At 37.8% G+C, this 17,967-nt stretch overlaps 1 protein-coding gene across 2 annotated transcripts in view; it reads left to right on the forward strand.

Annotated features, from left to right (window-relative positions):
- Window positions 1-10,670: 10,670 nt before the first annotated feature.
- ZBBX (zinc finger B-box domain containing) overlaps window positions 10,671-17,967 on the forward strand; it is a gene marked incomplete at its 5' end in the record, with an annotated part of 104,874 nt that continues 97,577 nt past the window's right edge. For both annotated transcript variants that reach the window (XM_082839129.1, XM_082839130.1), the window contains 3 exons: window positions 10,671-10,738; window positions 14,744-14,857; window positions 17,522-17,612. In XM_082839129.1, the coding sequence (XP_082695255.1) occupies window positions 10,671-10,738; window positions 14,744-14,857; window positions 17,522-17,612 (273 nt within the window). The remainder of the gene's footprint in view (window positions 10,739-14,743; window positions 14,858-17,521; window positions 17,613-17,967) is intronic.

The raw sequence follows: 17,967 nt of genomic DNA on the forward strand, positions 1-17,967 counted from the left end.
GTCTGCCTTGTGTCCCATCTCCCTTCAGAAGAGGAAGGCTTGGTACCTACTATCAAAATATAATTTCAAGAGTTACGAACATGATGTTCTATGAATATAGAATTTACATGTTTCTTTTATTCATTGAGGACGGAACTACCAGGATGGTTCAAAAATCTAGATGCAAATGATGTGGAAATTGTAGTTGAAAAAAACCCTACCGATTAACATGTAACTTCACAGAAACAGAGCTTTATGATTAGTAAAAGATGATCACACAGAGGTACATTTTCCTAGAGGATAAGATAACCTTTGAGTGGGCTCTTAGAGTGTATCTGAAAAGACACGTAATTATTCCTTTAACTTATTTCCAGGTTTTGGATAATGTCTGTTGACAGTCCCTGACTATCATTTCAAGCCTGGTAAGATGTACATCAATGGGTCCCTGCAGCTGGGGACACAGTTGGCTGGTTTTTTACTCCATCTGAGGAGTCAGAAGTGCAATTGTTAGGCTGGTGGGTTGCTGGTGTTTGAGCCAAAGAGAGGTGAGCATGTGGCTGTCCTGCGTTCCCACAGCGTGGCAGGGCAAAGGATGAAAGAGCGTTTCTATAGGTCTGACATGGGACATGCAAAAATGTAAGAGAAAGTGGGTCATTTATAACTCTCTCCAGGAGGACCACTGATATCCTGTAGAGAGAAGTGAGAAGGATCACTTGATGCCTAGGGGCTCATAAGCAAATGTCTGAGGAGAATGTGCCACCTGCATCCAGAGCAATGCTGGTAAGAAGTCCCCACTGGATGGAGTGGACTGGTCTTTAGAGAATGGGCTGCTTTAAACACCTGGGAGGCGCATATCAGGCAAGTTAAGACTGTCCTGTTTTAATCCCCATCCTTTCCTGTGATCCTAACATAGGCAATCAATAAGACTGAAACATGAATGGATGATGAGGAATGAAAACGCAAGCTTTTCTTAATGGTTGCTTGACTCCGGGCTTCCCTGCATTCAGGAGGCCCAACCACTGTGAAACGGAACAGCCTTAATGTTAAGTCACATGCAGAGTTTTGACAATTATGCAGGACTGGACATTTTTATTACTCATCTAAGAACTATTACCTGTGAGTGACTAAAAAGTCCTGAGACCAGCCACAGTTTTCCTCCAGGTAGTGTCTACCAAGTACAAAATAAGGTTACTTGATGAGCTGGGCTTACTTAATGGAAGTGTGTGTGTGTGTGTGTGTGTGTGTGTGTGTGTGTGTTTGTGTGTGTGTGTATGAGAGAGAGAATGTGTCTTTTTAAGCATGACCTTGCAGTTATTTTTTTGAATTCAGTAAGTCTGTGCTCTCAATTTCTTCATGGTTAGTTTTTATCTCTTTAAACTGAATTTCTAGTTCAGAAAACTTGCATTCAGATCTTGTCTTCAGACTGACACAATGAAGCATGGATTTGCCCAAACTCTCAGGAATACTGTCCTCCTGATACAGACGTGGTAACCTGTTTGCACAATTGCTGGTGTGCCAGTTACATGCATTCTGCTTCAGCAGAAAGGATATTTTATCTCTAGAGGTGTTACTGTTTCTACATGTTTCATTTCATTTTGTCACTAATCATGGTTTTGAAAAACAAGCACTTCATATTTTTCACTTTAATATGTAACTTGGCATGGGATTATTTTTTGGCTCTGCTTTGTTTTGCATAAGTATGCATAAACTAAGATATTTCCCTAAATATAAGTATGATAATGTCCATTTAAGGCTTCTGAAAAGTGCCAGAATAATTTATACAATATTTTTATGAGTTTAATTTTCTATTGCGCCAGTCAATGCATTGTAAAAATTCTTCTTTGAAGTAAAAAAAGTGCTGTACAGAAGTGATCAGAGTTTTTATGCAACATACTGCTCTTGATTGAGTCAGAATTGAAGTTTGTTTACTGTTCCCTCTGTCTGGAATGTTCCTTGCTCTGACTGCCCCACGTCTTCCTCTGTCCCTGCATTCAGAGACCTCTCTGATCATCTAACCTAAATTTGGGCTCAATTATTTTCTATTTCTTGATCCTTATTCTTCAAAGCCCCTGACCTATAATTATATGTTTGTTTATTGTCTTTCTGCTGGCAGTAAAATATAAGATGGACAGCAGGAGGGGCTATGTTTTCTTCACTGCAGTATTTTCAGAACCTGGAACAGTGGACTCTCAATAAATATTCATTGAATAAATGAATCAAGGGATGCATACTGGAAATACCATTCCTGATCATTCAAAGAGCACAGCTGTCTGAGAAACACAGTCTTGCACAAGAAACTTCTAGTAGTATTACACATCCACTTGAAAGTTTTCATTGTATTAGATTTAAAGGAAAGACTTGGTGAATTTATACCATGAACAGTAAGGTAACCACCATAGCCTCAAAACCACCATATTTTTCAAATATTTAGCACCTACTGTTGCCCTGGCTTAGTGCCAAAGACTTAACATACATTGTTTCATTTACTCTTCCATGTTACACCATGTGTGAACTAAACGTATCCTTACCTCATTTAACCAATTAAACTGGGTCTTACAGCTTACCCAAGGTCGCACAGTAGGTGATTTGTGGCAGGACCAGGACTCGAACTCAGGTCTGCCTTCATTTCAAAGCCCAGTCATAGCCACATGACTATCATTGTCTTTTCTTATCCATGCTGGTTATAATCTTATATAGCTGACTGCCAAGGGAAAATATTTGATGTGTTCTTAAATGAGTATTGGCAGGCACATTAATGTGGAAAGCAGTGGTGCAAGAGTTAGTGTCATAACGATAATACTTGAGATTATTAGTCCAGTAACAAGATAGATTCAGTGTGGAGAAGCATAGAAATTTTTTTGACTGACTGACTGCAGAACCAACCAGACATCCTACTTGCAGCATATATATAAACAGAGATTAAAAACGACAGCATATTTAGGAAGCCAAAAATAAGTTCACCACAGGTGACACTCTGGAAAAGTTGGAGAAGTGCGAGTTGATATTCTCTTTCTCTCCCCCCTCTCTTTATCTCTTTCTCTCTCAACTCTTAAACTCACATACCCCCATGGGTCCTGTATTTGATATAAGGAAAAGAGAGTTCTAGGCTTGTCAAAGACTTAGATTCTAGTCCTGACTTTGCCTATTGTGACCTTTGATGAGTGACTGAACAGTATATATGTGGGAGTTCTGAACTACTTGGGTTAATTCTTGCGTCTGCCATTTGCTAGCTTTGTAATTTTGGGCTGTTATTCAAACTTTCTGAAATATGGTAGGGGCTCAGTAAGTGTTAGCCAAGTGTTACCCACTCCAGCACAAAGCTTCCGGCACCTGCCCTTTCCTTCTCTTCCTCTCCTCCTCTCCCTCTTCCTGCTTCTCTGCAGGGCTCCCTTGCTCCCTCTGCAGGCCGAGCGCCGCAGTACCAAGCCTTCTGGTTGCTATGGGTACCGAGGTAACGCGGTAACCAAGGAGACCAAGGCGACCAAGGCGGAAGCTCCAGACAGCTCTATGCGGCGGGGATGGTGACGCACACGTTTGGGGGCTCCAGGTGGGTCGGCTGGCTGCGGTGGCGGCGGGCCTCGCAGTCGGCGTAGCGGGCAGCGCGCCGGGTCTGGGTGGTGCGGGGAGCGGGCCGGAAGGCGGGAAAGGATACTGGGCCGCAGGGGAGGTGGGGGCGCCGGCCCAGCGGGTGTTTGTTGAGCTCCTGCCTTGTGCCCGACACAGTACCAGGCCCGCGGGCTGCAGGAAGCGGCCTGGACTGCCGGAGTTGGGAGTCGTCTTTTTTACAAAGCAAAGACTTCCCAGCCCTTAATGCTAATGGAGACATGAACGAGGGTGAACCCTAAACAGTGAAACCGGGCCTTCGTCACATCACTTGTACCCCTTCTACAAGCCAGCCTTTTCGAATTAAGTCTTTTTTTTTTTTTTTTGCGGCCTCTCCCGTTGCGGAGCACAGGCTCCGGACGCGCAGGCCCAGCGGCCATGGCTCACAGGCCCAGCCGCTCCGCGGCATGTGGGATCCTCCCGGACCGGGGGACGAACCTGCGTCCCCTGCATCGACAGGCGGACTCTCAACCACTGCGCCACCAGGGAAACCCTCGAATGAAGTCTTTTTGAGTCTTACTTGAAAAATTTGGTGCCCTGACAAACCATTATCACACCTTTTGTAGCCTTCTTTCTGCCTGGGCGGCCACATGCATACATTTCATTCTAGAATTCCACTCCTCCCTAAAGGTCACGGTGAGGGGTGCAGATTCCTGAGAAATCTGAAGCTGTGGAAGTTTTTTATTCTACCTCCCATCAGCATTAGAGGAGCTTAGATATACTGTATAAGTTCAGTTATGTATATTTTATTTGTGGAATTATCAAGACTCATTAAAAAAAATCCTATAAAGTTGATCGCTACCCAGGATTAAAACTATGTAAACTGTATGCTTATGGAAGATGAGAAAACACACGCAACGCACACACCTCTACTTCCCTTTAGCACCTTATCTTAGAGGCTACTAGAGGTCTGCCCTGACCTCCCATAATATTGCCAGTTGTATTACAAATTAATTATTTGAAAGAATCTCGGTCCTTTATTTCCTTCAAAACATTTAATACTTTCTACAATTATTTTATTTGCTTTTAAATTTTTTCCTACTTCTTCACCAGAGTGTAAGTTTAGTGAGGGTTAGTACTATACCTGTCTGGTTCACCTTGTTCCTCAGTGCTTAACCTGATACCTAGCACATGGAAAAAAGAAAACAAAAAGGTTTGTTGAAGTGGGTGTGTTTGTTTTAAATTCTTTTTTCATGGAGTTGATTATACAGTAAATTCAAAGCAGTAGAAAACTATTAAATGCTAAAACCTAGAACACTATTATTGACAGTACACTATGTGTAGACACTCTACTAATTGCTAGGGATTCAAAGATCAATGGTAGGACTACCCTCAAATATCTGGGATACTTGGGGAAATAACATCTATATAAGCGAAGCAGCAAAAATAACACAAGACAGAATATAGTAGCAAGTGAGTGTAATACACATTATGTCCTTAAAGGAGAGAAGCTCGTTTCTGATGGAAGAAACCTTCATGGTAGAGGTGGCCTTTGAACTGGGCACCGAATAGAATAAAACTTGGTGAGCTGAGAATTGGAAAATAAAGCATAATGGAGAATGGAGAATCTTAAGTACCAAGCTGAGTAGCTGGGTATTTTTTTTCCTGTGTTTAGGGGGAACTATTTAGAGGCAAAATACAGAGCAATCTGACACTCAAAAGGGTTTCAATGGTGTTTAAATAAATTGCTGTAAAATTTAGAAAATAGTTTTGGTAAAAGAGTTCTTACTCTGAATTTCCTTTTTATGATAGGTTAAGAGTATGAAAGCGGGGGAGAATCTGAATGATATGAATTAGTTATTTTAAGTATGTAGAACAATTTAGATTTTAAATCCTAAGAGGAGCTAACAGGACTGAGAATAAAATTGTAATTTCTGGCTTTGTCACCAATCTTGGATGGGTGCCTTAATTTTCCCATGCCTAAAATAGTCACAAGAGAGCACCCAGGATAAGAGTAGATTATATGAGAATGGATGGGAGAAATTAAATATAAAAAAGGACTTAGGTTTCTAAAAGGTATGATTTATAAATTTAAAACTTTTATTTTTATAATCATATATAGTTTTTAGTTGGTACAGAATAATAATTAGATATTACTTTATTATTGTGCCTTTCAAACTTTTTTAAGCTCTAGAAGAGTTTCTTTAAGTCTGACCCAGAGGCTCATTATGTAAAAATAGATGAAATCAGGGCAGCTGTGGGTAAAGCAGAGCCTTGACGCTCCCCTCATTTGCTTCTTAAGGTAGTTTCTAAGCCTGCCCCCTTCTCTAACCCTGAACTCTCTGAAGCCCTTTATAGGCCACGAATCAGAGACCTTTTGTTCAGTATTCTGCAAATTAGCGAGGGGGAGATCCCTACCTTTTTATACTGGATAAACAAATTGAAGCTCAGAGACCCTGAGCTTAAGTTCTTCTGAACTTAAACCCAGCATCTTTTAATATCACTTATCATTTTTATTTTATTTAAAACAATTTTTATTGAAATATAGTTCATTTAAAATGTTGTCTTGGTTTCAGGTGTACAGCAAAGTAATTCAGTTATATATATATATATTCTTTTCCATTATAGGTTATTACAAGATATTGAGTATAGTTCCCTGTGCTATACAGTAGATCCTTGTTGGTTATCTATTTTGTATATAGTAGTGTGTATATTTTAATCCCAAACTCCTAATTTATCCCTTCCCCCACCCTTCCGCCTTTGGTAAACGCAAGTTTGTTTTCAATGTCTGTGAGTCTATTTCTGTTTTGTAAATAAGTTCATTTGTGTCATTTTTTTAGATTCCATATATAAGTGGTATCATATGATATTTGTCTTTCTCTGACTTACTTCACTTAGTATGATAATCTCTACATCAATCCGTGTTGCTACAAATGGCCTTATTTCATTCTTTTTCAGGGCTGAGTAATATTCCATTGTTATTCTTCATGGAACTGCTTATCATTTTTAGTCAGAAATTATCTTAAAAGGATATCTTGCCCCTTGATATTTAAAGCCAAACTTTTTCAGTTGTTCTCAAGGGAACTGGCACATAGAAGGTAAAAAGTGGGTGACTTGGGTACCATTTAGTGCCCTGAAGCAGTGTTTAATTGTCAGATATTTTGGTTGGTTGAAAGATTGAATGCAGCCTGGATGTTAATCTCTGATTTACTTTCAGGGTCTATGGTAGGAGAAAATGACATGTATTTATTTAGTAGGGCACTCAAGTATAAGATGTTATGTTAAGGACCACGTGTCCTTAGATTAGTCCTTTCCTTAGATTAAAATATATATATATATATATATATATATATATATATATATATATATACACACACACATATATATTTAAAATAAGGATTATATGAGGCAGAGAAACTGTTAAAATTCTTTTATCAATTTAACTATTTTTAATTAAATGCATTTTCATTTAACATTTCTTGCTTAGGCCTTTGATTTCTAAATACTATGGTAAATACCCATCCCCAAAAGCTTGCTTATTAGACCCCTTGAAAGTATGTGCTAAAGTAAAGAAAAATCCTTATTTATTGGCTTTTAAGTTTTCAGCTCTAAGATGATCTGGGTTGTTAGAAGAATCAACTAACCTTAGATAAGTTTTCAGTTGTATGAAAACAGTGGTTTCCCAAATATCCCATTCTGCCAATGGTGTGATGATAAATTCTCTGAGCCTAGGGCAGCTCTTGAATACTCTGAGTTTGTAGATTTATAGAGCATAAATTCCTTGTTTCCATTCTGTCGCGGCAGGCCTTGATGCTTGGGTTGCTTTCCCAAAATAGGAACTTATGTAGAAGGATCTTTCAAACCATCATGGGCAGTTCTGGGTCATATTGTGTGTATGTGTCTGGGGAAGAAGAAGGTTGGGCACAAAAATGATGCAGTCTAATAAATCAGGTAACTAGAAAATTTTCCAAATAACTACTGAACTTTTGGTATTCAATTATAAGAAGAAATTTATTGATCAAAGGACACATGGAATTATTAGGTTTGCATAACAGAGAGTATATCTGTATTTCCATGGTTCCATTAAGTGACTAAAGTTTTGTGCCTTGCTATTTTTCCTGCTGACATTGTTATATCCTTGCTGCCCCAAGAACGGTGACTAATTCTCTGTTGGTTTCAGGAAAGGAAACAGGCAGAAGAGCGTGACTCACAATTATAATCTTCCTTTTTTTCTTCATGCAAGAAAATTGGCCTTTGTTTTTGGCTTGATAAAACATTTAATTGAGAAGAAACCTTACTAATTGCATTCAGTGAAGTGAAATGCCCCCTGAATAAGGCTATTTATTGGCTAAATCACATTATCAGCAGAGCTATAAATCTGAATCATCTCATCCTAATGAAATTTACAGATTTTTCTTTCATTCATTTCAGTCCTTGTGTATCAGTTCAGCTTTATGCATAATGTACACACACATATAAAATTGTATATCTCAATGCATAAATGAAGTTAAGGCAATTTAAGTTATTTTAATTAGTCAGACATATTAACTTTGGGGATTCTTTTATTTTAATTTTTTTTTTTTTTTTTTTTTTGCGGTACGCGGGCCTCTCACTGTTGTGGCCTCTCCTGTTGCGGAGCACAGGCTCCGGACGCGCAGGCTCAGCGGCCATGGCTCACGGGCCCAGCCGCTCCGTGGCATGTGGGATCTTCCCAGACCGGGGCACGAACCCGCATCCCCTGCATTGGCAGGCGGACTCTCAACCACTGCGCCACCAGGGAAGCCCTATTTTAATTTTTGATGATAATGGTAATGATAACATTATGGAACTTTTCACGAAAAACTTACTGCCAGTAGATGAGTGTCCAGCTGTTGGATTTCCTGATTTAGATCAAAAAGGGATACATAGACTCTCTGTTACTCTATGTCCTAGAAGTTTTTAAAAGGTGCCTTTTGTAGTCTCTGATAGAAATGAGACAAAGGTTTTACCTATAAAGAAGGGGCAGAAGCAAACCAAATTTTGTATTTCATTCCTGTGGTATCTTTGGTTTTCTTTGACACTGATTTTAGCTTTGAGAGACAGGACTTGGTGGTTGAGAAATGAGTCTGAGTTAGACATCTCCCCTAAGTACTTTCTTCTTTCAGAATGTCGCAAGGTATTGTCTTTATTTGTGTGTTTTCCCCTTGACTGTGAGTCCTTTGAGGGAAGACACCATGTCTTATTTACCATTGTAACTTCAGTACCCACAATAGGGCTCACAAAGGAGCAGCTAAATAACTGTTGACTGAAGGCACAAATATACTTTGTCCTATGATGCAGCCATTACATTACTTACAGTATAAAATTATTTTGTATAATTCCATTTTGGAATTCTCTTCAGAGAATAAATTCCCTTAGAATTTCCTCTAAGGAATTAAAAATCTACCCTTTCAGGCTAAATCTGATTTCTGGAGGTAGAGTAATTTGAAACTAGATTTGAGTGAACAAAGTAGTTGCTTCTGCTGGCCACCATCATTTTTAGTTTTGAATGAGGTATAGCAAAGTAGATTTGTGTGTTTGTTGGATATATGATGGACTCTGCAGACAGTCTCAAAAGAGGCATTCCAAAAATGTTTTGATCAGTGGTTGCATCATTGGAATTGTAAAATAATCTCCCAGAGATTCGATTCATTCGATCGTGTTGACTTTAATGTCACAGTAGACGTACACTTGATTACTCCTGTTCTGATGTCTTCTCTGCTTAAGTCTTTGAGCATACCTTCTAGGCTTATTTCCTGTTCTTCCTTCTAAAAGTTTCAGTGATTCTCATTAGCTACAGAACACATTCCAAATGCTTTAACTTGGGATTTAATGTCACCCATTATTGGGCCGCAGCCTACAAGTTTACACCTACTTTTCCCCCTCCATTCAAGAGCTGTTTTCTTCTAGCAGTGAGGAAAGTTCATCCCATTATATTAACCCCCTTCACCTTAAAGCCCCACTTTAAGTGCTATCCAGCTTGAATTCTCTTCTTTTGCTCCCCTCTTATATCTGTAAGTTTTATAGCCTTTGTAATTCCGACCTTGTTATATGGCTTTGATATATAGGTCTTATATGCCCTATTTGACTCTACACTATTTGAGCCCAGAGAACAGATCTCCTTGGGCCTTGACTCCTTCATGTCTCTCAGTACAGTGCTGTGCATATAGCAGAGCCTTAATAAATATTTATAGGGGTTATGAGCACATGGGAGCACATATATAAAATGACGGTATCAAATGGTTTGGGCATTTATGACTATGGACTCTATTATATTGCCTCATATTTAAGAGTGTTTGGAATTTGGAAATTTTTATTCATGTAAAAATCTAATAGTTGTGCATGTGATTCAGCAGTTCAGCATTACAGAGTAAATTATTGTAGAACCGTGAGTAATTGGGATACTCAGGAAATAGGGTGTTCTGAATAATTTAATTTTCTGGCTAACTTGGAGTTAGGCCAAAAATCTTTTTTGTTTCATTTCTTGTTGAAAAATTCTTTCTAAATATGTTAATTTTTGATCTTAGGCAAAGAGCATCATTAAATTTTTCTTTGATAAATGAGTATACTTGAATGCCTTTGGGTAATTATTGCATACCTTAGTTCTCATTTTACATTACCGTATATGTAAAAAAAAAAAAAAAGGTTTTCGAGTTTGGATTGTGTTTCTAAGGTTCTTTTCACTACCTACCTAGCTTTGGATATTATTTTTGGCTGGGAACAAATACCTGATATATATTGTTATAATCTTAATCATAGAAAGAGCCAGAATATGTGCTCTATTTGTCTTAAGGAATTCATTCTTCACTTTCAGTTTCCACAGTCTTTTGCTATATAATTATTGGTAAAATTTTAGTTCCATCAGATATGTTATAGTTATAACTATATTAGCATGTAAATATTTGTATAACATAATACATTTATCATTTATAATAATTTCTTGTTGTTTAACCATTGATTCGATTTTTTCCCTCATAATGTTTTCTTGTTTAAAAATTTTTCTGAGTTATATGTATTTTCAAATTTGTAACGTTAACCACTTTATGTTGACATAATTCTTTTGCCTTTGTTACTTTTTCAGAAGTTTCCGCAAATCACAATAATTTTTAGATAATACTAAGATAGTAATCATGAACACCAAAGATTTTGTGGTTCTTCCATGGGGAAAAGCTGGAAATTCTGTAAAGCTAAAATATAAGTAAGTGCATATGTGTTTATTACTTAAATAGAATAGTTGCTAAAGTTTCTGTATTTTATAATTTAAAGTATTCTTTTCATATGAGGCTGTTTAGAGTTGAAATAAAATTTTGTGAATTCTCATCTCCATTTTCTTCACATTGCTCTATTTTAAGAGAGTAGGTTTGAAATATTATAAATCTATAATGGTTTAAAAATGAGGACTAAAAATACTTATGACACAAGAATCTATGCGACTTGGGTTCATCAACTATTGAGGCAATACAACAGAAAGTTACAAATATTTTTGTAACACTTATACAAAATTAGAAAAGAATCACCCTGAAGAAACTGAAAGAAATTGAAATTTAGGGAGACTGTTAAAGTGAGAGATGAGACCTTTAAACAGGGAATAGAAATCACTAACTACCCTTGCACTATGCATCTTTAAAGGACTTTATGTTGAATTCACCATTCCCAGGACAGGTATCTTCTGTCCTAGATTGCCTTGGAGATGCATTCGACCTGAGTCAAGCAATTCTGGGTATCCTGGAAATTTCAGGACATGGTAGGGGTACCAGAAGGTTCAATATACCATTTCCCTTTGAGATCATCTAGAGTCACTGGGAATTCCCAAGGCCTTCTTCTCAAATATGATTCAGGGCCAGCCATCATGGGTTGGGGGCAGACTGTCAATGTTTAATTTTAGTTTCTGAGTTCCCTGATCCAGATAAATAGTCCTGCGGGTACTCAGTGTCTTCAGAGCTTTCCTAATTCTCCCTTTACTTTTGAGATACTTTGTGGAAAAGCATTTTGTCAACTGGAAAAAGTTATATGGCATTATCATTATTAGGTTTACTAGTTTTTGGTAGGGAGGGGAGCTATCCAATTGCTAGTATTACTAATTTTACTTTTTTAATGCAAAAAGAGAAGGGACAATGCATTTTGGTGATATGTTTTAAGTCTGTGTGTATATATCTATAAACATTCATCCAACAAACATTTGTTAAGTACACATAGTCTATACACCGTGCTAAGGAACAATGGGTACAAAAGAAGAAAGTCACAATCTTTGCCCTCAGGTAGCTTGTGGAGGATATGAATAAGTAAAATTACATTTACAAAGTAGTGTGAAACATGGTGTGATATTAAAGCACAGGTAGCTATGAGAACATGGCCCAAACTGCTAGACCAGGGGTGAGGAGGTCTCCAAGCTTTGCCTGAAAGATGCAGTTAGTTGGGTAGTTACTGGGTGAAACTTGTTCAAAGGCACACAGACACATAGTCTGGGGACTTTCAGACATATCCAGTTCACTAAGATTTATAGAACAAAATTGGTGAGAATGGCAAGTCATGTAGCTAATAAATTAACTTGCATGCCACACTAAGGAGTTTGGGATTTATCTTGGAGATGAGGGGGAATCACTGTTCCCTGGCCTGCAGGTCTCCCTGGTCCACCCATGAACCACAACCCATAGAAACTAGGGCGGGAACACCCATTCTATGGTAATTGCTCTGGAGTTTCTTTTCTTGCCCTTTCCTTCTTCCAAGTCTTTCTTATTTGACATTGTCTCAGCAATTGTCTTAATGTTGTCTTACGTTTTGGTGTTCTCCAATTCCTCTCTACTCTTTTCCAGCCTCCACACCATTTCTGTGGGCTGTTTCTGCCTCTTGGATTTGTTGTGTTGACATGGTCCCTGTGGGATCAACTTTAGTTGCCCTTCTGGCTCTGTGTCTAAGGATGTCTCCAGGAAGAATCTTTTGTCTTGCTCCAGACCCACGGAATTGCACCATCAACTTGACCACTTGGTCAGTAGGCCAGTTGCTTTTCTTCAGTCGCACCCCCTTCCTCTACCGTAGTGGGGACTTTCAAAACATCAAAAGTTTTGTAAGCAAACAAGTGACACAGTCACATGTGTGCTTTTGAACTCTTCCTCTGGAGGCCATGTGGAAAGTGTTGTGGGTCACTGAGACTTTGGGCCACTAATCCTGAACTGTGTCCCCAGCCCACCCCAGAGTGAATTAGTTCAGGAAGTGGCATCACTGGCCTCCTGGTTGCTCTTGGGATTATCTCAGGTTGCTTCCTTGTCCCTTCCTTGGTCAGTCACCTACTTCTGGTCAATCTCCAACTCCAGTTAATTCTATTTTCTTATATTTCTCAAATGTTCCCATTTTTCTCTCCACTGTCTCTGTCCAGTCAGACCAGCACAGTCTCTCTGTTATTAGGATTACTGAGATAGTCTCCTAACTGGCTGCCTTGCTCTCAGCCTTACACCCTCTGATTAATATTCCATTATACAGCCAGAGTGAACTTTCTAAAGTGCAAGTATTATCAAGTCTCAATTCTCTCAAAACCTTTTAAAAATTCTTATTGCTAATAGAATACAAATCCCAATTCCTCATTATGGCCTACACAGCTCTTCATAATCTGGCCACTGTCCACCTCAGCAGTTCCATTTCTTGCCACTCTCCCCGTCCTGCACTTAATGCCTGGGCACATGGAACTTCTAGTTCCTGGACCCACACATCACTCTTTTCTACTTGTACCCACACTTTTCTTTCTTCCTGGAACACTGCTCTCACCACTTCCCTTTGACTGGCTAAGTCCTTTCATCCCTTGGGACTCAGCTTAGTCTTCACTTCCACCAGGTACTGTTCCTATGGCCCCAGGGGCTGGGTATGTGCCCTTTCTGTGTGCTCAGGTATCTCCCTGTACTTCTCCAATGAAAACACCATTAAACTATACTTCAATTACCTTCACGTTTGTCTACGTTCCTGTCTATAATGGAAGCTCCATTGGGTCTCACATCCTATCACTTACGACAGTGCTTGTTTGTAGTAGGGGCTGAATTACTCCTTGGGGAACAGATACAATGAAAATAATGCCTCTCTCTCTCAGTATCTTCACCAGCTTCTCTGAAGGCTCTAGACAGTTTTCGCCTCCTGTCACTTTCCATATATCTTCCTGGACTGTCCACTTGGGGACATATCTTTGGCCTGCTTGCTCTTTGGTGGATTGCTCACCACCTCTCAATTATTTCCCTCTCTTATCTTCATTATTCTTATTCTGGTTCCTTGCCATGGCACACATACCCAAGTAGCCCACACTACTTGACTATAATAAGACACTAATGAAATAACGAAGGAAGAGATTGAAACTCATGATAGAGAATGAAAGCTAGAGAACTAGGTTGGTTTACTTCTTGAAAGAGAGACTCAGTGACTAATGCTGACAAGGGACCAGAATTGTAGAATGAAGAAAATAGCTTGTGTCAAAAGCTTGATGAACTTCAGATATTATTACGAAAGCTCTTGTACAGGAATCTGTAAGGGGGCTCTGCTCTGTCCTCAGAAACTTTTCTTCTTGTTGCTTTCCTTCAGTGGAAACAATAGGTGATGCTTGGCTCAGTTCCCATTTATCCCTTTGATGGCTCCTGTTCCAAAACCCTTGATAGGTGTTTTCTTCCTAATAGGCTCCAAGCAGGCCCTTCTCTCTCTTTCTCTTTTTGTATTATACATACATGGCATAAAGGTAGAAATTTATCGAAGTTTTCCAAGATGATTAATTTAGCAAAAATGTGTATTCTGCCCATACAGAATAGTTATTTTAAACACTATGATTCAAAGTATTAATACTTGAATCCTTTAAGGACAGTATGAAAATTAGAAAATAATTTTTATTTTATTTTCTATTTGTGTGTCATGGATATTTGTACATATATAAAGACATAGCTCATGTATAACATGAATTATGATTTGAGACCTCTAACAATGTAATAAAACAAAAGTCTAAGATTTGGAGCGATACCTTGCTTCAGGAGAATATTAATTGAAGGCAAATGCTAACTCTAGAAACCATATTTCAAAGACTACAAAGGAAGTAGTTAAAATAGTTGTTCACATATTTATTATTCATAATTTTAATTAAGGGCAAACCATAATATAAACTTACTTTGCCTTTTTTTTTCTTTTTGGGGGGTTTGTTTGTTTACCCCAAATGAACATTTTGCATTTAAATCTTACCCAGAAATGCTCAAGAACTGAGAATGGAGAAAGTGCAGTTAGAGTTGGAGAACCAAGAGATGGAAAAGAAACTACAAGAATTCCAAGCAACAAGGAGCAAAGAAAAGGAAGAAAGAGGGTGGGTGACATTTTTACAGGATTTTAGAGGAATAAAATGAATTTTATTATAAACTGAAGTTCTTATGTCAAGAACTATTTTATCTATTATTGTCATTCCAGTGACTGTCTGTCCTGAATGAATCATTTCTGGCTTTTCCTGATGAACAAGCAATATTAAATTTCCCCTACTTTTTCTATTTGTGTCCCTTTCCTCTGAACCTTATTTGGTCTTACATGTTCTTATTTCTCTTCTTACATTCCTCTTCTGAACCAGTTATAGTCTGGAATGTTGAGGACAGCAATGCAGAACTTGCCCTTTGCTCCCATAAAATTGCCATGAATAGGAGATTGCCAGTTTATGTGTACGGCATTTTTATTTATTAAAAGACTTTTGGGGGGCAGGGGTTAACATACACAGATAAGAATCATTCAGACCCTCACGTATGTTTGAAATATTTTTAGCAAATGTGCTTTAGCTGAAATTTTATTAATGAGACTTCTCTAATATTATGCTTGCATATCTGTACTAATTTTACTGAGCATTTTGCTTTGTTGTAAAAATAATACATAAATATAATTAAAATCAAGTATAACTGATAGTTATATAATGAAAATTATCTCTTCTTCACTTTAGGCTGACTCCCAGCCCATTGTGTAGTACCACTTTTAGCAATTAAAATGTTTCTTCCCACAGATGTCTTGTCTTTGTTCAAGCCTATGTATATATGTGTTTGAATGTGTGTGTGTGTGTGTGTGTGTGTGTGTGTGTAGGTTTGTATCTGACATGTCTTTTACATTTTTCAAATGAGTTCATCTATAAAAGTCTGGATGGATTCACATTCTACTTTTCTACTTGATATATCTTAGTGCTCTTGCCATGTCAGTGCACAGTGATCTCATTCTTTTAGTGGCTGCATAGTATTTCTTTGTGTGGCTATAATAGCATTTATTTTTCATATCTTTATTAAGTTTTCAGTATTTTGTGATTATATATGCTGCCATGAATATTCTTCTACATATATTTTTGCTTACATCTATAATAGTGTCTATGGGATAAATTTCCACCCATGTAATTTTAGGTCAAAGTATATGGCAGTTTACATTTTGGTAGACATTGGAGAACTCCTTTCAAATAGGCTTCAAAAGTGTATAACTTTCTCCTACAGAGAATGAGTGGGCATATTTCATATGCTTTTGGTGGTACTAAATATTACCAGACTCTTTGTGTATTAAATTTGCTTTTGTTTAGTATTCAAAATGATGATTATCAAATATCTATAAAGTACCTTCTGAACCATTAAAGAAAATTCAAAGGTTTATTATAGTTTTAGTAGTGTTTATCTTTAGAGATTAACTCTGTGAAAAAGTATTCATGAGCTATGCACACAACCTTTCTAATAACCAGAGTATTGGTTTAATCAAAGTCATCTCAATGTAGTACATCCTAGGTGACAAAGTTTATTCTGTATCTTGCTGCTCTTATCCTAATGATCCAATGGCCAGTTCTCTTTTTTTATTGTTTTTTTTGGTTTTTCATTTTCTTTCTTATTTTTTTAAAGATTTTTTTTTTTTTTTTTTCTGCGGCACGCGGGCCTCTCACTGCTGTGGCCTCTCCCGCCGCGGAGCACAGGCTCCGGACACGCAGACCCAGCAGCCACGGCCCACGGGCCCAGTGGCTCCACGGCATGTGGGACCCTCCTGGACCGGGGCACGAACCCGCGTCCCCTGCATCGGCAGGCAGACCCCCAACCACTGCGCCACCAGGGAAGCCCTCTTTCTTATTTTTTTAAACCTTCACTAATTTGGATTTAGTTTGGGCTTCTCAGTGGATCATGAATATATCTGTGAATCAGAGTTCCTGAAATCAGCCCCCAAGAGTAAATTTTCATTAGTTGAGGAACCTTTTCTAGATGTTTTCAAAAATGTTCTAAAGCTTGACTGGGTTTTCAGAATAGTTAAATGCTTTTCTAAGGTAACACAGATAGTAAATGTCACAGCCGGAATGAGAACCTGCTAGTCACTGGTCAGGAAGACGGAAAGTCCGGTTATCCAATCTTCGTTTTATGATTTATTATTTCTGTGGCTTTGGGCAAGTTTTTCTCTCATTATTATTTAAAATGGGAATTGGCCTCCCTGCTCTGTTGACTTCAAAAGATTTTGTGAGGCTCAAATAAAAGTACTTTGAAAACTGTAAAACGAAACAGTTTGCCTTCTTTGCAAGCTCTGTTACCTTTTGCTGTGGGAGCTAATTTGAAGTCTTACTAGGAATTCATCACATAGTAGATCTGCTGAATTTTGGGGGGTCTTGTTTTGCTTCCTTTTTCTCTTTGCATTTGTGAACACTTAGCTTTTAAAACTGCATGACAATCTGTAACATTTCCTATAAATCACTAAAGCTATCTTTAGTCATTGTAAATGTCTAAAAAATGAAATTCTTCATCTGTGTTTGGACATTTCACTTTTATTCATTTCTTCTCAAAAGTTCCAAATATAACAGAGCTATATTTTAGAATTACTGAGGATATTGTGGCATTCTTGATATTTCATTTTCATTTTGTGGTGGTCTGTTAAATGTTAACAACTGAATTTCCATTTTCTGAAACAGGGAAAATATATTTGTTTTCATTAAAAGGAGAAATATATTTAGTAATTACATTTTGTCTTCTGTTCATATATATTGAAGGTCAAGTGGATGTCACTGGAAATCTGCACAAGTGGGCAGATTGGGTAATCAATCATGCATGATGTCACGAAATAAAGGAAATGTTATTAAGGTAAGAAAATACCATTTGATTCTTAGGCAGTTTGCTGAGAAGATATAAATTATTTTTTCAGATCTTGCATTCCCTTCCATACTTAAGAACCTCCTATTCTTGTTTTAACAAGTTTGCATGTTATTGGATTTCAATTATATTTTATGGGCTAATATGCAACTTTCACTATTCAGATATGTTTTTGTTTTTCATCTGAAAGTTGATTTTTAAAAATTCATCTTCAGGTGAATTTTCTAAACTGAATTTTTCCATTCAGTTCAGTTCTGGTTTTTAGTATGTGAAATAGAACTATGTAGTTCTATATTAAGGTGAAAGCAAACTTATTTGATATAACAAAGGACAGACTTTTTTCTGC

This window comes from Leucopleurus acutus (assembly GCF_964270905.1).
Source record: "Leucopleurus acutus genome assembly, chromosome: 5".
Taxonomy (NCBI): domain Eukaryota; kingdom Metazoa; phylum Chordata; class Mammalia; order Artiodactyla; family Delphinidae; genus Leucopleurus; species Leucopleurus acutus.